The 19,083-nt window shown below is 30.3% G+C and overlaps 3 protein-coding genes, 1 long non-coding RNA gene and 1 other non-coding gene across 6 annotated transcripts; 4 read left to right on the top strand and 1 right to left on the bottom strand.

Moving 5' to 3' along the window:
- Positions 1-130: 130 nt before the first annotated feature.
- Positions 131-1,503, top strand: LOC138338678 (uncharacterized). Its single transcript, XR_011211848.1, has 2 exons — positions 131-522; positions 1,245-1,503. It is a non-coding gene; the product is annotated as an uncharacterized lncRNA (long non-coding RNA).
- Positions 1,504-7,490: 5,987 nt separating this feature from the next.
- TRNAC-GCA (transfer RNA cysteine (anticodon GCA)) lies at positions 7,491-7,562 on the top strand. Its single transcript has one exon. It is a non-coding gene; the product is annotated as a tRNA-Cys (tRNA).
- An 891-nt stretch (positions 7,563-8,453) lies between these two features.
- On the top strand, positions 8,454-9,014 carry LOC138338969 (putative invertase inhibitor). Its single transcript, XM_069290076.1, has one exon. The coding sequence runs from the start codon at positions 8,454-8,456 to the stop codon at positions 9,012-9,014; it is 561 nt and encodes a 186-aa protein (XP_069146177.1).
- A 1,266-nt stretch (positions 9,015-10,280) lies between these two features.
- On the top strand, positions 10,281-11,031 carry LOC101268155 (uncharacterized). The gene has a single exon (XM_004249340.5). It carries the CDS (start codon positions 10,340-10,342, stop codon positions 10,904-10,906), a length of 567 nt encoding a protein of 188 aa, XP_004249388.2. The 5' UTR covers positions 10,281-10,339; the 3' UTR covers positions 10,907-11,031.
- Positions 11,032-12,705: 1,674 nt separating this feature from the next.
- Positions 12,706-19,010, bottom strand: LOC543710 (sucrose-phosphatase). 2 transcript variants are annotated; one of them, XM_069289684.1, is made up of 10 exons: positions 18,916-19,010; positions 18,518-18,682; positions 16,556-16,638; positions 16,190-16,489; positions 15,920-16,021; positions 15,559-15,753; positions 15,170-15,460; positions 14,504-14,690; positions 13,112-13,158; positions 12,760-13,022 (listed from the first exon to the last, which is right to left on the bottom strand). In XM_069289684.1, exons 3-10 carry the CDS (start codon positions 16,613-16,615, stop codon positions 12,927-12,929), a joined length of 1,278 nt encoding a protein of 425 aa, XP_069145785.1. In that variant the 5' UTR covers positions 16,616-16,638; positions 18,518-18,682; positions 18,916-19,010; the 3' UTR covers positions 12,760-12,926.
- Between the last annotated feature and the right edge of the window lie 73 nt (positions 19,011-19,083).

Raw genomic sequence — 19,083 nt, 5'->3', positions numbered from 1 at the left:
AGGATAAAACTAAATTTTAGGTGATAAAAATAGATTGAAAATCCATAAAATGTCTATTTTATTGTTTGGTGTTAACAAAAAGTCAAATGCCACATATATATATATGTGCTGATGTTATTCGATAGAAACTGCAGAATAAATTTAGAAAAATCTAAAAATAAAAAATAAAAACAGTTGACAATTCATTTTCCCATTTCCAAATAATTTTTTTTCCCTTTAAATACAACAACTTAACTGTTCCATTGTTCTATATCATAATTCCATGAATTTCTTACATATTATCATCAATAATAAAATGTTTTTATTTATAATTTTTCAAGAAAATTTCCTTTAATTTTTTCCCCTCAAAATATTTAAAATTGCATAATTTTTATTTTATTTTTTGGAAGAGGAAAATGGAGAATTCATTGGGAAGTGCATTTATGGCTGTTTTTGCAGTTTCTGGAAGTGTTGTTCTTCTTGCTATGAAAGTGCATCAACATCTTCTTTCTAATTTCATCAACAAATTGGAACTACAAATTGGTAATTTTTCTAATTGTTCGATTTTATCGTATGTTATAGTTTGAATCGATTTATAACGTTACTTTTTGCATATAGTCTCATGAATCGATTTAAAAGTCTCATATTTATTCTTATCGTTAAAAGTTTAAAAGCGAAATTAGAGAAGCAGAAGGAGTTTATCCAATTATTTGAATCTTCCTTTATCGAAAAATTAGATTATGTATGAATATATATTTGATGAAAGTTATTGATTTTTTTTATATATATATTTTAAATAGTGTTGTAGCGTAAAATAGGGAGATTTTAGTACGTGTTAAGATTAAACCCAAAGGAGGACAAACTTCTCAAATTTATTGGAAGTTGTTAAATTTTTTTTTTCTTATTTGACTTTGTAATTTTTTTAAAAATAAAATTTTTATCATACATTTCTCTTTTTATATCCGCTGGAACCGTAGTCCTTATTTTCTTTAAATATAATTATATAAGTGAGATTTAAGAAAAAAAGACGTATTAAACATATAATACTACAGTATGCAATTTCATAAGTAAGTTTAAGAAGGGTATGCATACGTTGTTGTACTCTTACTCCAGAAAGTAGAGAGATTATTTTTTATGGATCATCGATTCAAATAAATCATATTATAAATTTTATGAAATATGAAACTTTTTGCAACCTCTGAGTACTATGGATGGATTATTCATGTTAATTTTGATGATATTTTTTTTTTAATTTGTATGACCAGATAAAAATCAAGCAAAGAAGAAGGTTATGTTTTGTAATAAAGTTGTGGAATTGGGGTCTCAAAACAAAGATAAATCTAATGATGAGAGTTTAGAATCTATGCCTTTGAATAGGCAAGTTCTTTACAAAGGAATTCTCAATAATAAAAACCTTAGAAGGTTATAAATAACTATTAATAATTGTAATGGTGATGTTTATATTTATATTTTGTTTTTATTTGTGTAACATATATTTGGTTTAATATAATATAGATTTGGCTATGGCTGTGTATCGCCCGATTCGATTCGGTTTTAAAGTTTATTATGTTGGCTTATTGGTTGTCGGTTTGTAGAGATGCTAAACCGTTATAAAACCATTAAGATATTGGCTTATCAGTTATTGGTTTATCGATTTTGGATTGTTATCGATTCGGTTATCGATTTAACCGTTAAAATTTAACAGAAAAGAAAAAACATTAAAAATCACTTAGAAACAAGGTGATAAACCAAATAACCCATGCACTTTAATTCACAAGTTACTTCTTGTTCAAAAGCAAACACTTTTACGTTGTAGAATAACCAAGTATTTGAGACAACCAAAATAAAAGTAGGAATTTAAGTCTAAGTCGAGAATTTTATATACAAAATGATATAAATATAATTATTTACTTTACTATCGGATTATCGATTAACCCGTTAAGAAAAAACTTCAAACCGTTAAGAATCGATAACTTGATAACAACAAAAATCAAAACCATTAAATCAATAACCCAATATTATAAATCAATAACTTTTTTCTCGAATTTAATTCAATTTTGAACAGCCCTAGATTTGGGAAATGAAAGGAATTTTTCTTTTTTTGTCAATTACTTCGTCGTTCACGAGTTACTATTTTTCCGTTTTATTATAATTTTTTAGTCTATTTAGTATATGATATTGTTTTTTCCATTTTTTTTTATTTTCTTCTTTCTATTAAAAAAATTATATACAAATTGAAACGAAAAGTATTATTTTACATTGAGATAGTCTTAAAATGAGATATATGAAAATAAATTTGTTAAGAGATAGATTCATGATCTCTAATTTATAGGTTTAAAACAATACTTAATTGTTTTCCTTTATTCAATTTTAAACAAATTATTTATTCCTATTAAATAAATTTTTTTGTATAATATAAATTTCAAATGATTAAATTTTGTCGAATATGTAACTATACATATCCATTGATTTTTGTTTTTCACTTTCTTTATTGATTTGAACACTGAAAGTATTCAAATAAAAGCTGATGTAATAAGTCTTATTATGACGTAATCCATCATCCGCAAAAGTTTTAAAAATTATATCGAATTTATATTTTGAATACATGTGGCCGTTTCTACATGATTCGAATATAATAAGCGTGAGTTTAATTCGTAAATAGAAATAACAAAATGAAAATTTTGACACAAATTTGCAAACAAAATGTTTTGTGTTATAATTGCTACAACAAAATGAATTCATAAATTCATAATCGTTCGAAGAAATTAATTTTTGCAAAATTATAAATCTCTATGATTAACAACAAAATTTCAAGCTGAAACAAACGAAATCACAAAAATATCAAATCCAGATCCGTCAAAACAAAAACCAAATATCACTGTGATTTTTCCGTTCTAAGCTAAAATGAAAACAAAAGTATACATTCAACATACTTGTATTCATCTACGAACCGATCTGCCGGAATTTCGCGTCGCCGCCGTGGAAGGAAAAAAAATTGTTCTTCATCGACTCTGCTACCGGTCCACCATATCGGTCGGTTCATAGTGGCACCGCCGGCGGTGTTAGGAGGTGAAATAGAAGATTGGTTGAAGAGCGAGATAGAGGAAGATGAAGCAAAAGCTGGATGTTGCTAAGAATATCAATCCGTAGATAGTTCGAATCGCCATGGAAGAGAGAGATATTGAGATTTAGATCTGGAGAGAGTGGAGTGGGGAAGTTGAATTTTAAATAGAGGTTGAAAAAAAGTTGCTTTGATTTCAAATTTTGAATTGAAAAAAAAAAGATAATCCTAAAAATAAGGAATTGGATAAGGCTATGGTAGCAATAACAATACTTCACTATTCCGCGTTTCCTCCGTTTCATTTTATAAGTTATAATAATATAATTTAATTTTTAAATATATTTTTAAAACTAATTAACTATTCGATCAAGATTATAATACATAAGATATCATAGTTTGATCCAGCTATTTACAAAGAAGGAGAGAGTATCAGATATTAATAAAAAAATTTATCATTAAATTCTTCCTCGCTAATACATCCCTTCCTTTCGAATATATTCTTTGTTTATCTCCTTTTAAGATACGTTTTTTCTTGCTTTAATATGTCTTTTTCACTCGAATACGTTCATCTCATATGTATTCGAATATTTTATTCGTATATATATTTTTGTTACGTGATATTCAAAATTCGATAAATTTTTAAAAAGTTCTTTTAAAAAGTATAATAATAATATGATTAATTTTTAAAAATTATAAAATTTAGATAAAACATATAACTCAATACATGACGATATTTTTTTTATTTTTTTACAACTTATTTTTAGAATATCCAACCAAGGGCATGTGAATTCTTACTATTTCATCATGATAAATATTAAGTGTTCAAATTATATCGAGTATATATTAAAAAAACAGTTCGTTACATTAAAATTTTTACTTATATATACAGTAAGTTAATGAAAAAATGTCAAAAATATCAATGCAATCAATAATAATTATTTATTATTAACTTGACCAAAAAAATTAAGAAATAATAAATAATTATGCTACTTTATCAATATAAGTCGTCTAAATATAAAAATAAATAATTATATAGTAGCAATATAAAATTAATAAGAAATTTTTGAAAAAAATAAAGTGAAAAATTCTTATAATCGTGAAATTGGATAGCTTTACACGTGTCCATCTAAGATGACTCAAGGATTTAGTGGCCGAGAGAATTGGATATTTTACTTTGTTTTGGCTGTACTTTCTTTTTAGCCTTTTGCTTTAACGATGTCGTTTTGATAGATTTTATTAATAAAAATAATATATGCGTTAATTTTGTGTATTAGTAAAATTTAATTTTTATTATATATTAAAGTGTATACTATAATATATTCTAATCTTTTAAAATTTTTAATCCATATATATAAATTTAATTAATATACGTTATTCAATATTATTTTTATACGCCTATTAAACGAAACTATTTATATAAAATAAAACAAATAGACGTAAATGATACTCCGTTTAGTTGCTGAGTCTCCACGCCACAATTATGACTCCAACGTCATTTTTTTTTGTCATATCTTTTAAAATTTATGACTTAAAATAAATTCTAGAGATTTGTACAATTATAAATTATTTTATTCAAAAAAATTAAATATTTAAATAATTAATTAATATAAAAATATGATTATGAAATTTACTAAAACAGAAAATCATAAATCATATAAATTGATAGCAAGCGGTGCAGGATAGAGTCAATGTGATATGTGAAAGTTGTTAAAATTAGGTATGATATTTAAAGAATGATGTTTCAATTTTTTTTTTATAAAAAGTAAATTAATTAATTTATATATATGCTATAATTATTTCATGACGAATAAAATAATTTTTTTTAGTTAAATTATTATTATTTTTCTTTTAATTTATGTGATATTTTTTGCTTTTTGATGGTTAAATAATTTTAGTTATGACTGTAAATTTTTTGTATGTAAAAACTTTAAATTTTTAAAAATAAAATTTATATATTTATAAACCGTAAAAAATACTATATATCACGATATTTGACAATTTAAAAATATTAAAATAATAATTATAAGTTCATAAATAAGCATAAATCAAGAAAGAAAGAGTTAACACTTACCCTAAAGTAGCTTAATATCTTTATCTGAGAGTTGTGTGTCTTTATGTTTTTTTTTTAAAAAAGAAATTATTAATTATTTATATTTAAAAGTCTTAACATCACATGAGTGGAGTTATGGTGGCGTGGGAAGGGAGTAAAGGCACATTCTCAACCCTCATAATACCCAATTTTTTTAGAAAAAATATTCAATCGTTTTAATTTGTTTGTCTTTACGTTTCTTAATTACAATTTAATTAATTATATATATAAATTTATGTCTCCGCATATAGAAATGCTGAATTAAATGCGTTATTGTCAAAACACAATATCCACTTCTAAATTTAATTTGCTGAACGATGTGTATGAAATAGGTAAAATTATTTTAATTTTGGGAAAAAGGACAGATATATCTCCAAACTATTGTAAATGGTATGCAAATACCCTTCGTCATACTTTTGGGACATTGATGCCCCCGCCATCATACTTTGGGATATTGGTGTCCTTGTCATCATACTTTGGGACATTGGTGCCCTCGCCATCATACTTTGGGGACATGGTGCCCCTGCCCCTTCGTTAGAGTGAATGGCATATGTGCTCTAATTTATGAATGACAGGGATATCAATATCTCAAAAGAATAACGAAGAATATTTATATACCATTTATAGCAGTTCGAGAGTATTTATTTTTTTTTCTTTAATTTTTTTTATCTCTAGTATTAAACAAAGATCAAAGAGTAACTACTTTCTATAGATGATGCATGATATTTTATTATTCCTGGAAAGGTGGGAAATTGGTGGGGCGGCAAATGAACTTAATTGTCCCAAAAACACAAGTTTTCATGAGGAAAATTTTTATTGTATGTATATAAGTTGGTTGGGAATTCAAGTGTCATGTCTTTGCATTCAAAATACTCACCTAAGCATGTTCGAAATTAGAATTTTGAATTCATTACCTTAAATTTTAATATAGGGATAATATACGATACTCTCTCAATGTATGCTTAAAATTTTAGAGATATACTTATAATATATTAAGGTCCTATTATTCTCTTGAACTTATTTTATTAATAACTTTCTATCCTTTTTCGGTCTACGTGACGCTATCTTGTGGGTTGAACGCTGGTTGACTTTTTTTTTTCAAGTTAGTGTCACGTAGGCCTAAAAAGAACAGAAAATTACTTATAAAATAAGTCTAGGAGGATAATAGGACCTTATTATAATATAAATGTGTCTTTGGAATTTCAAACATACATTGAGAGGATACTCGTGCATTATCTCTTTAATAAACTATGAGTTTATAAGTAAGAGATAACTTATTAAATTCTAAATAAATAATAGTGAAGATACTGAATCTGTAAACAAAGCTATATGTTTTGAATATGAGGAGGAGGAGGGGGGTGGGGGGAGAACGTCGTAGTCACTCGTATCTAGAACTGTCAATATAGGCTAACCTCATTGGCTGGCTTGGTCTAACCCGTGATTTGATAGGGCTGAACTATGATATTTGGAGCTCATTAAGAAAGGGTTTTTGTAGCCCGAACTGAATAAGTTGTCAATTTATGGGGCTTGAGAAATATGAATAGAGCCGGCCCGTAGGCCAACTAAAGTTAATTAAATTTTTTTTTAATAAATGGAGTATTAAAATAACAAGAGTATAAACTCAAAATCTATTTAAAGTTTGAAATATTATAATTTAAATACAAATTATGTTTATAAAATATATACTACATAAAATAAAAACTCCATGTATGGAACATTGTCATTATTTTTTGTAAATTTGATTAACAAGTAGTAATATAAACACCATAGAATATTGTCTTATCTATATTTATGATGATATTTTGAAATTATAATTTATTTTTTAAAAAAAATTATATACTTTTAAGAAAAGAGGGTTGGCATAGCCCATGTACTTGTGGTTGGGCTGATCATTTTTTGTTCCAAAACAATTAGGGCTAGTCATGCCTGACATGTAAAATTTCAAAGCCTGTATAAGTTAGCCCGAATGGGGTGGGCCAACCCTTATTCACAGCTCTACTCGTATCCAAATTTACATGGAACTATTAGATTTTTAAGATTCTAAAATTCTAAATTTTAATGCAATTTCGAACTGAAAAGCTTTAAGATTTTCTAAACGATCATTGCATATTTAAAAACTAAATAAAAATTGTCATAAATCACAATTATTAATAATTTTAAATATTTAAAATTCACACATATAAAGAAATTTCAATTTAAAAAAACTTAGTTCACTCTCAAATACTTTATCGTGTCATAAATCGAGACGAAGACAATGGTAAACTTATCTAGTCTAAAAATATACTTAAAACGCAATAAACAACAAAAAAGAATTAGAGTTTCTTGGTTATGTATCATATTATAGTTCGAATTATCATCGAAGGGTCCATAGCTCAGTGGTAGAGCATTTGACTGCAGATCAAGAGGTCACCGGTTCGAACCCGGTTGGGCCCTTTTTAATTTATGGTTTTTTATTTTCCTTCTTTAATTTTCTTGAAGGATCTATGGTTTATTACTACAAACAAAAGTCTACCAAATCTTAATAATAATAAATATTAATGCCAAATTATTTAAATATATTCTTTACCTTAACTTAATCACAATAATTGAATAAATATTATTTAAATTTAACGTTGTTATCGTCCGAATAGTTTTCTCCTTTCCTTTACGGAAGTAAAATTTAAATTTAGTTCAGTTTTTATATCTATCGCTATCGCCCTATATGATCTCTCAATCAAACTTAATCATAGTAATTGAATAAATATTATTTAAAAATCGAATAGTTTTCTCCTTTCCTTTACGGAAGTAATATCTAAATTTAGTTCAGTTTCTATGTCTATCGCTATCGCCCTATATGATCTCTCAATTATCTATCCTTCCTAGATGATGGGATTCCTTAGCTTGCAGTAGCTTTCAATACTTGAGATCGACCACTTCAAGTGTCAAATCTTTACTTAATTTCAAATAAAACTATTTATTTATCTAAAGTTCGCTTTAAAGTCATAAAAAAATTAACCGAAGAAGTTGAAATGTTAAAAAACGAAATAGTTATAGGGAAACTTTTGACACAATGTAAATTATAAAGTACTATAACACCAAAAATTTTAAAAATTCTAACAAACAACTTGACCTATAACCTACACTTGCCTTGTAATAAGGCCAAAAATATTCACCTTAAAACAATCTATTTTCTTGGATCTCCATATAAAACTTCCTACATATAAATATAACCCTAGTTAAATCATTTCATTTTTCCCTCATAATAATAATAAAAATTATCATATATATATATATTTTTCCTTTTTCTTCCTTGTAAATCAATAAAAGAAGAAAAAGGAAAAAAAAATGGCTCTTCACAACCAAGTCTTACTTGTCATTTCCCTTTCTTTTCTTATTTTTCAATTCAACATTGCTTCCCCTATCCCTATTTCCTACATATCATTATCGCCATACGGCTCACCATCACCATCACAATCACCATCATCATCGCTAAATTATGAAATGCCAGATGGCAACGTTCGATTAGGAGACAAAGATTCGGTCAACAAATACGTTGACTCACTTATGTTAACCTCCCTCGAAAAAACACAACAATTTCTCATTAACGTTGTTGAAAAACGTTTGAGTAATCCTTCAACTGATGCATTTGCTAAAGATTGTCTTTTAGTATGCAAAGAAGTGTACGAAAACGCAGTCGATTCGATGAAAAAAACCATAGTAGATATTAAAAATGGAGCTTATTATAGTGCAAATGTTGACCTAAGTGCATTGTCTACTGATTTAGAAACTTGCCAGGATTGTGTTAAAGAAATTTTTGGTAATGATAAAGAATTTACTACATTTTATGATTGGGAAAGAAAAGTTACCGTTGATGCCATGGAAAAGATCGTCGGCTTTAGCAGTTAAAAAAAATTAGATTTAACTTATGTATGCTGACAGTAAATTTTTTTTTAAAAAAGATTGCTTATACACTATTAGTATGTGTTTGTTTCATTGTAACATTCACGATTTTTTTTTTCTAATGATATTTGTAATTATATTTTGAGTGACCCGATAGTGTAAAATTACTGCTACATATATATGCATAAAAGTTGAAGCTTTTCAATTTATAATGGTTGTTTGGGTGGAATTTAATTATAATTATGATAACCTGGCTAATTTTATTTTTTAATTAATGTTCTATTTTTGATAACGTGTTGAGTTTTGTTGTTAATAGGATTCAATAAAATTGGTAACAATATAATTTGTGCTGCAATTTTAATTTTAAAACTTTTGCTAGAGCAAAATTTACATGACAAACGTGCAATATTTTGGAACGATTTAACTTATATATATATCGATACCTATATAAGAAAATCTTTGTTGAATTTGTACTTTCTTTTAAATGTATATTTGTACTCATATAATGTGTTAGTATGATCTGATTGAGATATTCTTAAAATTGTCGAAGTCATAACACTCTATTATAAGAGAATATATTAGTCATTGTTAAACAAATTATGATTACCAATAACAAAATACTGAAATCAAATTTCAAAATACTGAATCATACCGAATTAACTTAGTATGGTGATGATATAATAGTCTTTAAAATGCGAATATTAAAATTACGATATTAAAGTTTCAATTATACCGTACTATACCAAACATATCACGAATATTAAAATTACAATAGCAAATTGTATTAAGTAAAACTCCAGTAGACACAACATATACATTATATAATTTATACCAAACATATCACTTATTGCACAAAAATCATAGGGGAAGGATGTATCCGAGAGGAGAGATATATTCGAAAGAGATAGAGATGTATCTGCGAGAGAGAAGTGATGTATCCGCACAAAAAATTTTGATTTTTTTTAAATGTTAAAATTTTAAAAATTATGATAAAATAAGATGTGTATTCAGATAATTTTTCTAAAATTTAAAGGACCAAAAACTACAATGATACATATAATAAACACCATTAATTAATTTGATTCAATATTGTGTGAGTGGTTGAGTATGTGTGGCCAAGAAAAAAAATCTATCATCCTATATATATAATAAAACAAGTTTTTTGTCAAATGAAGTTTAATATTAATCACTTGAAAATCTATATTTAAGCATAGCCAATAAACAAATTAAACACATTTATATCTATAAATACACTCCCAAATAAATTTCCACAATTTCACATCTTTTTTTTTCCCGTTATCTTTCTTTTTTATTTATTAAAAAGAAAGACAATGGCATCTTTTAACAAAATTATTATTGTATTTACCATTTCTTTATTCTTTACAACAATTCCTTCTAAGGCATATAATATTCAACCTAAACCCCATGCACCTTCCCATGCACCAATTAAACCATCCTCATCCTCGTCCTCGTCCTCTAAGGCAACTATTGAAATTCCGAAAAATATACCTATCGTCCCAAATACTAGAGATGTATCCGTATTTATCAACTCGATGATGGAAGCAACGATGGGAAAGACAGAAGAATTTATCGCGAATGTGATTGAACAACGTCTAGAGGAACCTGATACTGACATATACGCGACGGATTGTCTAGAGACATGTAAATCAGTGTATCAAGATGCTGTAGATGCAATGAAGAAAGCTGAAGAAGATGTGAAATCAAAAGACTATTATAAAGCAGATTTGGATATTAGTGCAATAACAACAGATATTGATACTTGCAATGAATGTGCTGTTTCAATATATGGAGAGGATACTGAATTTAGGCAATTTGATAATTGGATTCAAGGGGTTGCTACTGAGTGCCTTGATAAAATTAGTGCCTTAACTAAATAAATTTGATAAATATGTTGTTTTGAGATTAAATATGGAAAGATTTGGTGATGAAATCTTGTAACAACCAAAATATTTTAGGTTAACAAAAGGAACAACACACTATATGATAGTGTTTGATCTTTTAATGTGCTATTTTTATTTTATTTGTTTTTCTCGAATGTCGCAAATTTACACGTGCTTTTATATCAATCGCGATTGGAAAAAATTCAGACGCGCGATAGAGTGCTTAACGATAGGTTCGAGACAGAACCTAGATTCTAAAGGTTTTAGGTTAAGCAAGACTAAAACAGAGAGTAGATAGAGTTAGGGGTGTACGGTGGAAGTATTGACCAAACTAAGTTATTATATATAGCAACTCACCAAAATAATATGTTTTTTTCAAAATTTTACAAAACTAGTATAAACGTATTTCACAGTAACATTTTAGGGTATATTTCATTTTTTAGAAGTTGACGGCGTTAGATTGATATACGTTACTGTGAGCAACGTTTTACTCCTAAACTGTTACTTACAGTAATGTTTAGGAGTAAAACGTTACTCAAACAAACGTTTTAGGAGAAAAACGTTACTCACAGTAACGTATATCAATGTAACGTTGTTAGTATTTAAAAAATAAAATATACCCTAAAACGTTACTGTGAAATACGTTTATACTAATTTTGTAAAATTTTGAAAAAACATATTATTTTGGTGAATTATTTTAGATAATGACTTAATTTGGTAAAAAAGTCTGTACGGTGTACCATGTACTTAAGTCCATAATGGTTTAAATTTTTTAAATATCAAACTAAACCAATTGTGTCGGGATTTTTTTTAATATTTACAATCCACACCAAATAAATAAAAGTCAATTTTTTTCAACGGCTCGGGGACGTGATGTCACAAATCATATTAAAGCGGAATGGGTGAAATAAAGACTCGAATCTAGAAAAATGCGTGATAAGTATGTGTCACGCCAAGACTTAAAGGTAAGTTCTACAAAAGAATGGTTAGAAAATTGCTTGCTAGTCAAGAATGTACATGCTCAAAAGAAAAATGTCGCAAAAATGAGATATACTCGGATAGATGTGTGAGCATATAATTAAGAAGAAATAAAATTAGGAACAAAGTTATACAATACAAGGTGGAAATAACCTCCATGACCAATAAAATGAGAAAAACGAGATTGATATAGTTGAGACTTGAGAAGAATTGAGTTGGCTATAACATGTTATTAGAGAAGCAAAGTAGGCCAAAGAAGAACCAGGGTAGAGTTGAGGTAATTAGATCAGACATGTCACATCTTCAACTTATTGTAAACATGACTTAGATAAAAAACGTGTAAAGAATCGAAACTAAGGTAGTGTGTCGTCAAGTATTACTACATTTTAAATGAAAAATGTGGGGGATATAGTTCCTCTTCTCTATATTTGTAATATCAATTAATCGTCGCGTAATATCTTATTTTTCTTTTTTCACTATTACATGTTACTTCATTTGCTTGGTGTATCTTGTTATTATGATGTCATTATTTTTCAGTTACTTCATTTGCTTGGTGTATCTTGTTATTATGATGTCATTATTTTTCTTCGAAACCTATTTTGATTACACTTGTTTTAGCCGAATGTCTATAGAAAATAATCTCTTCCTGACAAAGATAGAGATAAGGTGTTAGTATATCCTACTCTTCTCAAACCCCACTCGGAAAATATAGTTTTGTGACTTAAATGTTGTAGTGAATGAAGTTCAGTAGTTACTTCAATGTTCTTGATTTTGTAACTTCAATATGCAGTAATTTGCAACAATCTCATCTTGACTTCTGAATCAAATAGAAGAACTATAGATATTAATATAATTCTTTATACTACACAAAAAAGGCAAAGCCATCTTCACTGGTTTAGATGGTAATAATTGATTATCAAAGGAGGAGAAAGTTAATACATTGATTATCAACTATAGTTTGTATATTGTGTTTATTCTGGGTGTGAAACTGGTAAAAGGGGTGCTGAGTTTTCAGAGTTAATACACTGAGAAAGGCAATCTAAAAGAACCAGGACGCGGAGTCACTTGATGCATCATCGTGCAGCCATGTCTGATGTACGTGAGTCCAAGTGAGCCCGTCTGCAACAGTCTTATTCTGCGAGTAAAGAGGAGATTGCAACGGGTTTCAGTTGTATGATTTTTACGCGGAAAAATTCCTTTCCGTCTGTAATGTTGAAATTTTACCTTTGAACTTAATAGGACTGTAGTTATGCAGCATCGCCTGTTTTCACCTGCACGAATTAACAATTTGTTAGACAGCAAAGAGAAAAAAATATGAGATCGAAAATGCAAGTGTTGCATAAGCATTAATTATCCTGCTTGCAACAAATTGATGGTTACTTATTGACAGCCCCCTTTTTCCTTCAGAGACTAACAGTTAAGTCCATTTGTTGCAGGTAAAGGCACGCAGGAGCTGCTCCGCTACTGTGCTGATCCAGTACAGACCGACCATTAACGACCTTATGAAAGGAGTAACGGCATGAAATATCAGAAGCTACATTACATGAACTCATCTCACATCCCATCAAAAGCAGGAATACGCATGATAGTTTACCTAAACTTGACTACCTGCGGTGAAATCAGATAGGAAATAGGGAGCGTATTCGGTGGTAAGACTATTGAGGTTAGACTTTCTTATCAGACCAAAGCTGTGTAGGCACTGTAATCCAATGATCAGGGGCACCTAACCTCACAAGCTCAACTGAAAAAGCTAAATGCTTGACTCATTACTATGCTCGACTCTCTATGCTTCAACTATCATTATCCACAGTTGAAGCTTGAAGAGGTTTTGTATGAGCTTAACAGTGGATTTGGTGTATGCTCTAGAAGTTTAGTAGGATAAGGAACAGATGATTTCGTGTATGGTTGGTAGATTATGATGGTGGTGATTGCAGGAATGTTCAAGTAATCCTGCTGTATGATTGAGCTAGCAAGAGAAAGCAATCCAGCAGAATGAGCAAAAATGATTATCTTATTTTAGGCATATTTAAGAATGGCTTTGGGCATCAGCTGTTTCCTAATAGTCGTCTCTATTGCTGGAATAGAGCTTCAACATCAACATGCACAAAGCCTGACATCAAATGAAGTATACATGCTTGAAATGAACAAAAGATTTCTATTTCAATAATAACTACTAGGCCTCAGTCCCAAAAGATTTCTACTTTCAACAACACAAGTAATATCTCTTATCCCATCTCCGTTTAAGACGTGAATTTCAAATGTAAGCAGATCTAATACCAAGTTATGTTAATGAACTACAAGAGTCTTGGGTACACCTCCTTAAGCCTCTTCAGAAAATTACTTCACTACCATGGAAGGAAGAAAACATATCTTCATTATTCATTAAGATGGAGAGCAGATCCAACAAAAGGGTGTTTGAGTCACACAAACACACCGAGGGAGGGCCAGGATTTAGTAAATGAAGTTGGAAGTATTACGACAAATGCTCAATGTGGGAAAAGCATGTGATAGATTGTAAAAAAAAAAAGTGAAGAGAAATACAGTGACATTTAGGAGCATGTACTACAAAGCTGAGAGCAAAATGAAAGACCAGCTCATGAGGTAACATATACTCACCAGAGAGCTCCCACTTCTTGAAACTCACTAACCATGAGTCTGAACCAACCTGTGAAGGTAAAACTTGATCGACCCAAACGCGATATTGTTTCCCATGTTTGTCAGCATGACATGTTCCGAATGTAGTTACACATTCCTGAAGGGATTTCTCAACACCAGATGGGTGAACAAAAGTACCAGATGGTCTCTGCAGCAACAGAAGAGTTTAAAAAAAAATAAGGATCTCCAACCACAATGAGAAGCAATGGCCTCAATTAAACCCAGCTCTCACCTTAAGCCTCCCACTCAACCATAAAAACAAAAACCAGAGAGAGTACATGGAACGTATACGATATCACTTCTTTTTAATTGAGCATATAATACTGCTTTATAGTTTGTTACTTTAAGTTCATATATGTAGCTACCACAAATATAACTATACAGGCTTCTCTTAGTAGTGGAGTAAGTCAGGATTCTCTTTATGATGGTGGAGAGAGTCAGCAACACAAGGAGGATACTTCAATTGAAGCTACAAGTAAAAAATACAATATAGTGCTTATATTCTGTCCAGACTCGGGGAGGAAAAATTCTTTAGAATGCACTGTTAAATTCATACACGAAAATAAGAAATACACATCACTACTCATAAGACAAGAAATTACAGTAGGTATAGGGTGATAAACATACACACACTGCTTTCAGGTTTGACAGATAATGCTCAGAATGCTCAATTTCTCCACGCCTCCATTTCTCAAAAAACAGGTAAAATTTGACAACTTCATAGGCAGGAACAAAGTTGTCCATCTTGCAATCTGATAAATCTGTAACATCTCTTGGGGAGGTACTTGGACCTAGGTTGAAATGACCAATGGCTTGTATGATACCGGCAGCACACCTCTCTGATGCATGAATTACTTTGGGATTATTTTTTGCATTTGCAGCATGCCACTGCAGTAATTCCTCCTGCGCATTAGCTACCTGTAAAGTGTGTACATTTTCAGAGTACTTCTCATCACAAACACGAGAATATATTACCCGATTATAAAGATATGTTGGATAATAGCTGAACTACCAACCATTACACCATACACATCTGGGATACTGAATAACTCAGCGTCATTCCCGGAGTCACCGCAGGCAAGGGTGTTGCTTGGTAATTTTCCCTCGCTCTTCAGTTTCTTAAGCAGATATGCAAGTGCTTGTCCTTTGCCAGCACCTTGTGGTAAGATATCTAGATCCATCCCTCCACTGTAAATTATTTTGACATCCAGCTGATGATCACGACAGAAAATAAATGAGATAAAAAAAGATGAAGCTCAACACGAATCTAAAAGAATTGTGTTCACTGGGAGCATAGCAAGAACAACATGATTTCATCTTCCTATATGAACCTAGTCATATTGATGCCAAATCTGAAGTGAAAAATTTATATCATACCCCACGTTCTTTCAAGCGCTTGGAAAGAGTTTTCATTATATCTTGAGCTTTCTCTTTCTGAACATAGAAACTGACTTTGTGTGGTCGCTGCTCTGTTTCTGACTGCACGGATCAAAAGAAGTTGCTTTTATAGATATCAATTGCTCAAGTTATATTTCAGCTTACAAACTATTTTTAAACCATACTTCATTTTCAAGTTAATAGAATTCACTTCAATCTTGGTAATTGAAACTGAATTAGCATATGATCTGATGTCAACCATAAACATACCTGCAGACTGAGTTCAGGAAACTTGCTTGTCTCCTCTGTTACTATCTTTCTATCCCACTTGTTATTCAGAAAAGTTTCCCAACCATCATCAGGCACCATAGCGTTACCATATGTTATTTCAGTTCCCACAGACATAATTGTAATATCTGGGGTTAGCATGGGCTTTTCTTTCCTCAATTCCTTGTATAGTGTAGGTGATCTCCCAGTAGAGAACACTAACAAAGAGTTATCACGATAATTGGCCTCCCATAAAGCATTGAACCTAAGCAGAGAAAGGTTCTCGGAATCATGATGATCTACCTGTAAAGCAAGGTCTTATGTAAGTTACAGCAGCATATGGAGGAGAAATGACAACTAGACACCCACCATTGTATGGTCAAGATCCGAGACTATCATGAGACGTGCAGCACTGGTTAGCCTATCCATGATTGATGTAAATTGGCTTCAACCTAGAACAAAATGGAATAAAAAAGTTGAAGAAGTTCAGAATTATTGCTAAACTTGCCTATCCTCTGGAACACACAACGATATGAAAAACAATGAACAATAAAAATGGAAGCAACAGTAGATAACATAATATTCTCGAGGATAATAGAGACACGTTTTCCTAAAAAGTGCTAGCTTTATCATCGTTTAGATAGCACTCATGAGAGCAACATCAAAAGCTTGTCAATTGGAGATAAGCTCATAACAGAAACCCACTAGTACACAGAAGCCAGCTTTTTCTCTATATAGTGCAGTCAATGATTGTGACCCAATCAAAATATGTCCACAATTACTTATAGAACCCATAAGAATTGTTTGGTGCACGAGCGAGATTTGGTAAGACTATATAACTAGAGATGAGTTTACTGGATATAGTTTTTTAATTTTATCAAGTCTCATTCCAAGGAAATTCCTCTCTTACACAAAATTACCCATGAGGGACAGAACAGGCTTTCTTTCAGGGTGGAGCATGCTGAGATAGTCAGATATGACCAGCTAATCCATAATGGTCGAATTATAGAAATCCATCCCCTTTCCCCAATATAAGTTGTTCGATCATATAGGAACATATAGGGTAAATGAGTCTCAATGATATTATCTATAAAACAAAAGAACCTAGAGAATGAAAAGTTCCCTGGAGCTAGTAATATTCATTAGTATATCAAGCAAAAGTATCCATCCAATTTTAACTCAACATACCCCACAAAGAAAGATGGACACCATTAAGAAATGAGAGACAAGTAGAAAGAAATATCTCTGTTGAATATGAAATATTAAAGGTTTAAGTCCAGCTTCATGAAAACTCATATAGCAGTAAAAAAATCTCTTATTTTATGTCTTTCTTGTATACCTGTCTTGTTCACTTACCCCACTAGTTTGAACAAAGCCAGTTTTCTGGGAAGGGGATTCAACCGAACCCCCTTCACTCCGACTAGCTTCACCCCTGGATACAAGTGTATGGCAACGTTTTATCCATTTCCAACCATAAAAACCTTTAAATTAGGGGGAAAATTCCCACTTCAACATCATAACTCAAATTAATTAAAGATAAATATTACTTGAACAAGCTTAAATTTGACAAGTATTTAACAGATTCACAAACTAGCATGTTAAAGTACCAAATTCTCTACAGAGGAGATCTGTCATCTTATCTGTTGTGTACAGTACAGTAAATGCGAAAAATTTAAGACAAGTTAGGTTATATCCTTAAACTCTGAAACCCAAATACAGGATCAAGAAAAAGGGGACTGTAAAATGGGATGTCGAGAACTTCCATTTTTCATTCCAAAGCCAATTCTTGGATTACTACTCCTAAATTCAATAACTACTCATCAAGTCTTCACGAATAAAAGAAACCCCACGAAAAGGGATCTAGGTCTAGAGTCCTGAATCAATCAAAATAACATTTTTTACCCAAAATCACCAAAGAAAATCCAAATCAACTCAACCCAACACCAAAATTCAATCAAGTTCATCCTCACATCTTCCTCAGTATACACAAATTTATACAGAGACAATCAGATTCTACTCAGAACCGCATTCTTACTTCAAATCCCAATACAGGTTGAACAGATTAGTTAATCCTCAGCAGCAAATCTAATACTAACACATATGGCCCATTACACCTAAAATTTTAACCTATGATCTAACATAATCTTGAACACCCTTTTGCCACTTCACTATAACAAAGGGATTCAACACTTCATACATATAAAAAAACTAATCTTTTCTCTATTCCCACAATATAGTTTTCAAAAGGGTTCCTTCAAAGTACAAATTAGTCGAGATACAAATTAATCACCAGAAATGTACAAAAATGTAAAGAGGGAGCAAAAGGGTTACCTGAAATTGGATTTGGGGAAACAAAAAAATGAATCTTTTGGGTGTAAAGAGATCGCAAATAGGCAAAAGACAGTTAATTGCGTATAGCCATGTGGATCCAAATTGTTTGGCGCTTCTTTTGTAAGCACAAAGCTAACCCAATATGGGATAATATAATTTTTATTCCTGTCCAAACAAAAAAAATTCTTTTAAATTTTGATCTTAGATTAAATTAAAAAAACATGAGAAAAAAAAAAGAAAAGAAAAAGAATATGCTTTTCACTAGGTGTTTGGAATTTTGCTTGTAGCTTCGTTTATTATTTATAATACTGAAATCATTATAATATTGGATCGGTAATTATTGTTATAGACGAATAAAACTAGTTTATATGAATCACAAATAATATTACGGGCCTAACATGATATTGAATTAGCCGTTTGACCACCAATGCTCCGAATGAGGGGTAGGATTCTTTATTTTTTTCTCGAAAAGTTATTTATGTGAAATATATTCCTAACACATTGAAATTATTTCGAAATCTAACCAAATATGTTAGTGGAGCTTTTGACATTACTCCGCGTCCGTG

Source organism: Solanum lycopersicum, chromosome 10 (genome assembly GCF_036512215.1).
Source record: "Solanum lycopersicum chromosome 10, SLM_r2.1".
Lineage (NCBI taxonomy): Eukaryota > Viridiplantae > Streptophyta > Magnoliopsida > Solanales > Solanaceae > Solanum > Solanum lycopersicum.
This window is presented reverse-complemented; position numbering and strand designations above follow the sequence as displayed.

Bases quoted from the DNA above. Each gene is read 5' to 3' on its own strand.
- LOC138338969 (XM_069290076.1), top strand. From the start codon at position 8,454: ATGGCTCTTCACAACCAAGTCTTACTTGTCATTTCCCTTTCTTTTCTT.
- LOC101268155 (XM_004249340.5), top strand. From the start codon at position 10,340: ATGGCATCTTTTAACAAAATTATTATTGTATTTACCATTTCTTTATTC.
- LOC543710 (XM_069289684.1), bottom strand. From the start codon at position 16,615: ATGGATAGGCTAACCAGTGCTGCACGTCTCATGATAGTCTCGGATCTT. The intron at 14,691-15,169 runs GTATGTTTATCA...CTGTTGCTGCAG, and splicing joins CAAACCTGAAAGCAGTGTGT to AGACCATCTGGTACTTTTGT. The intron at 13,023-13,111 runs GTAAAATTTCAA...CTTTACTCGCAG, and splicing joins CAGTCCTATTAAGTTCAAAG to AATAAGACTGTTGCAGACGG.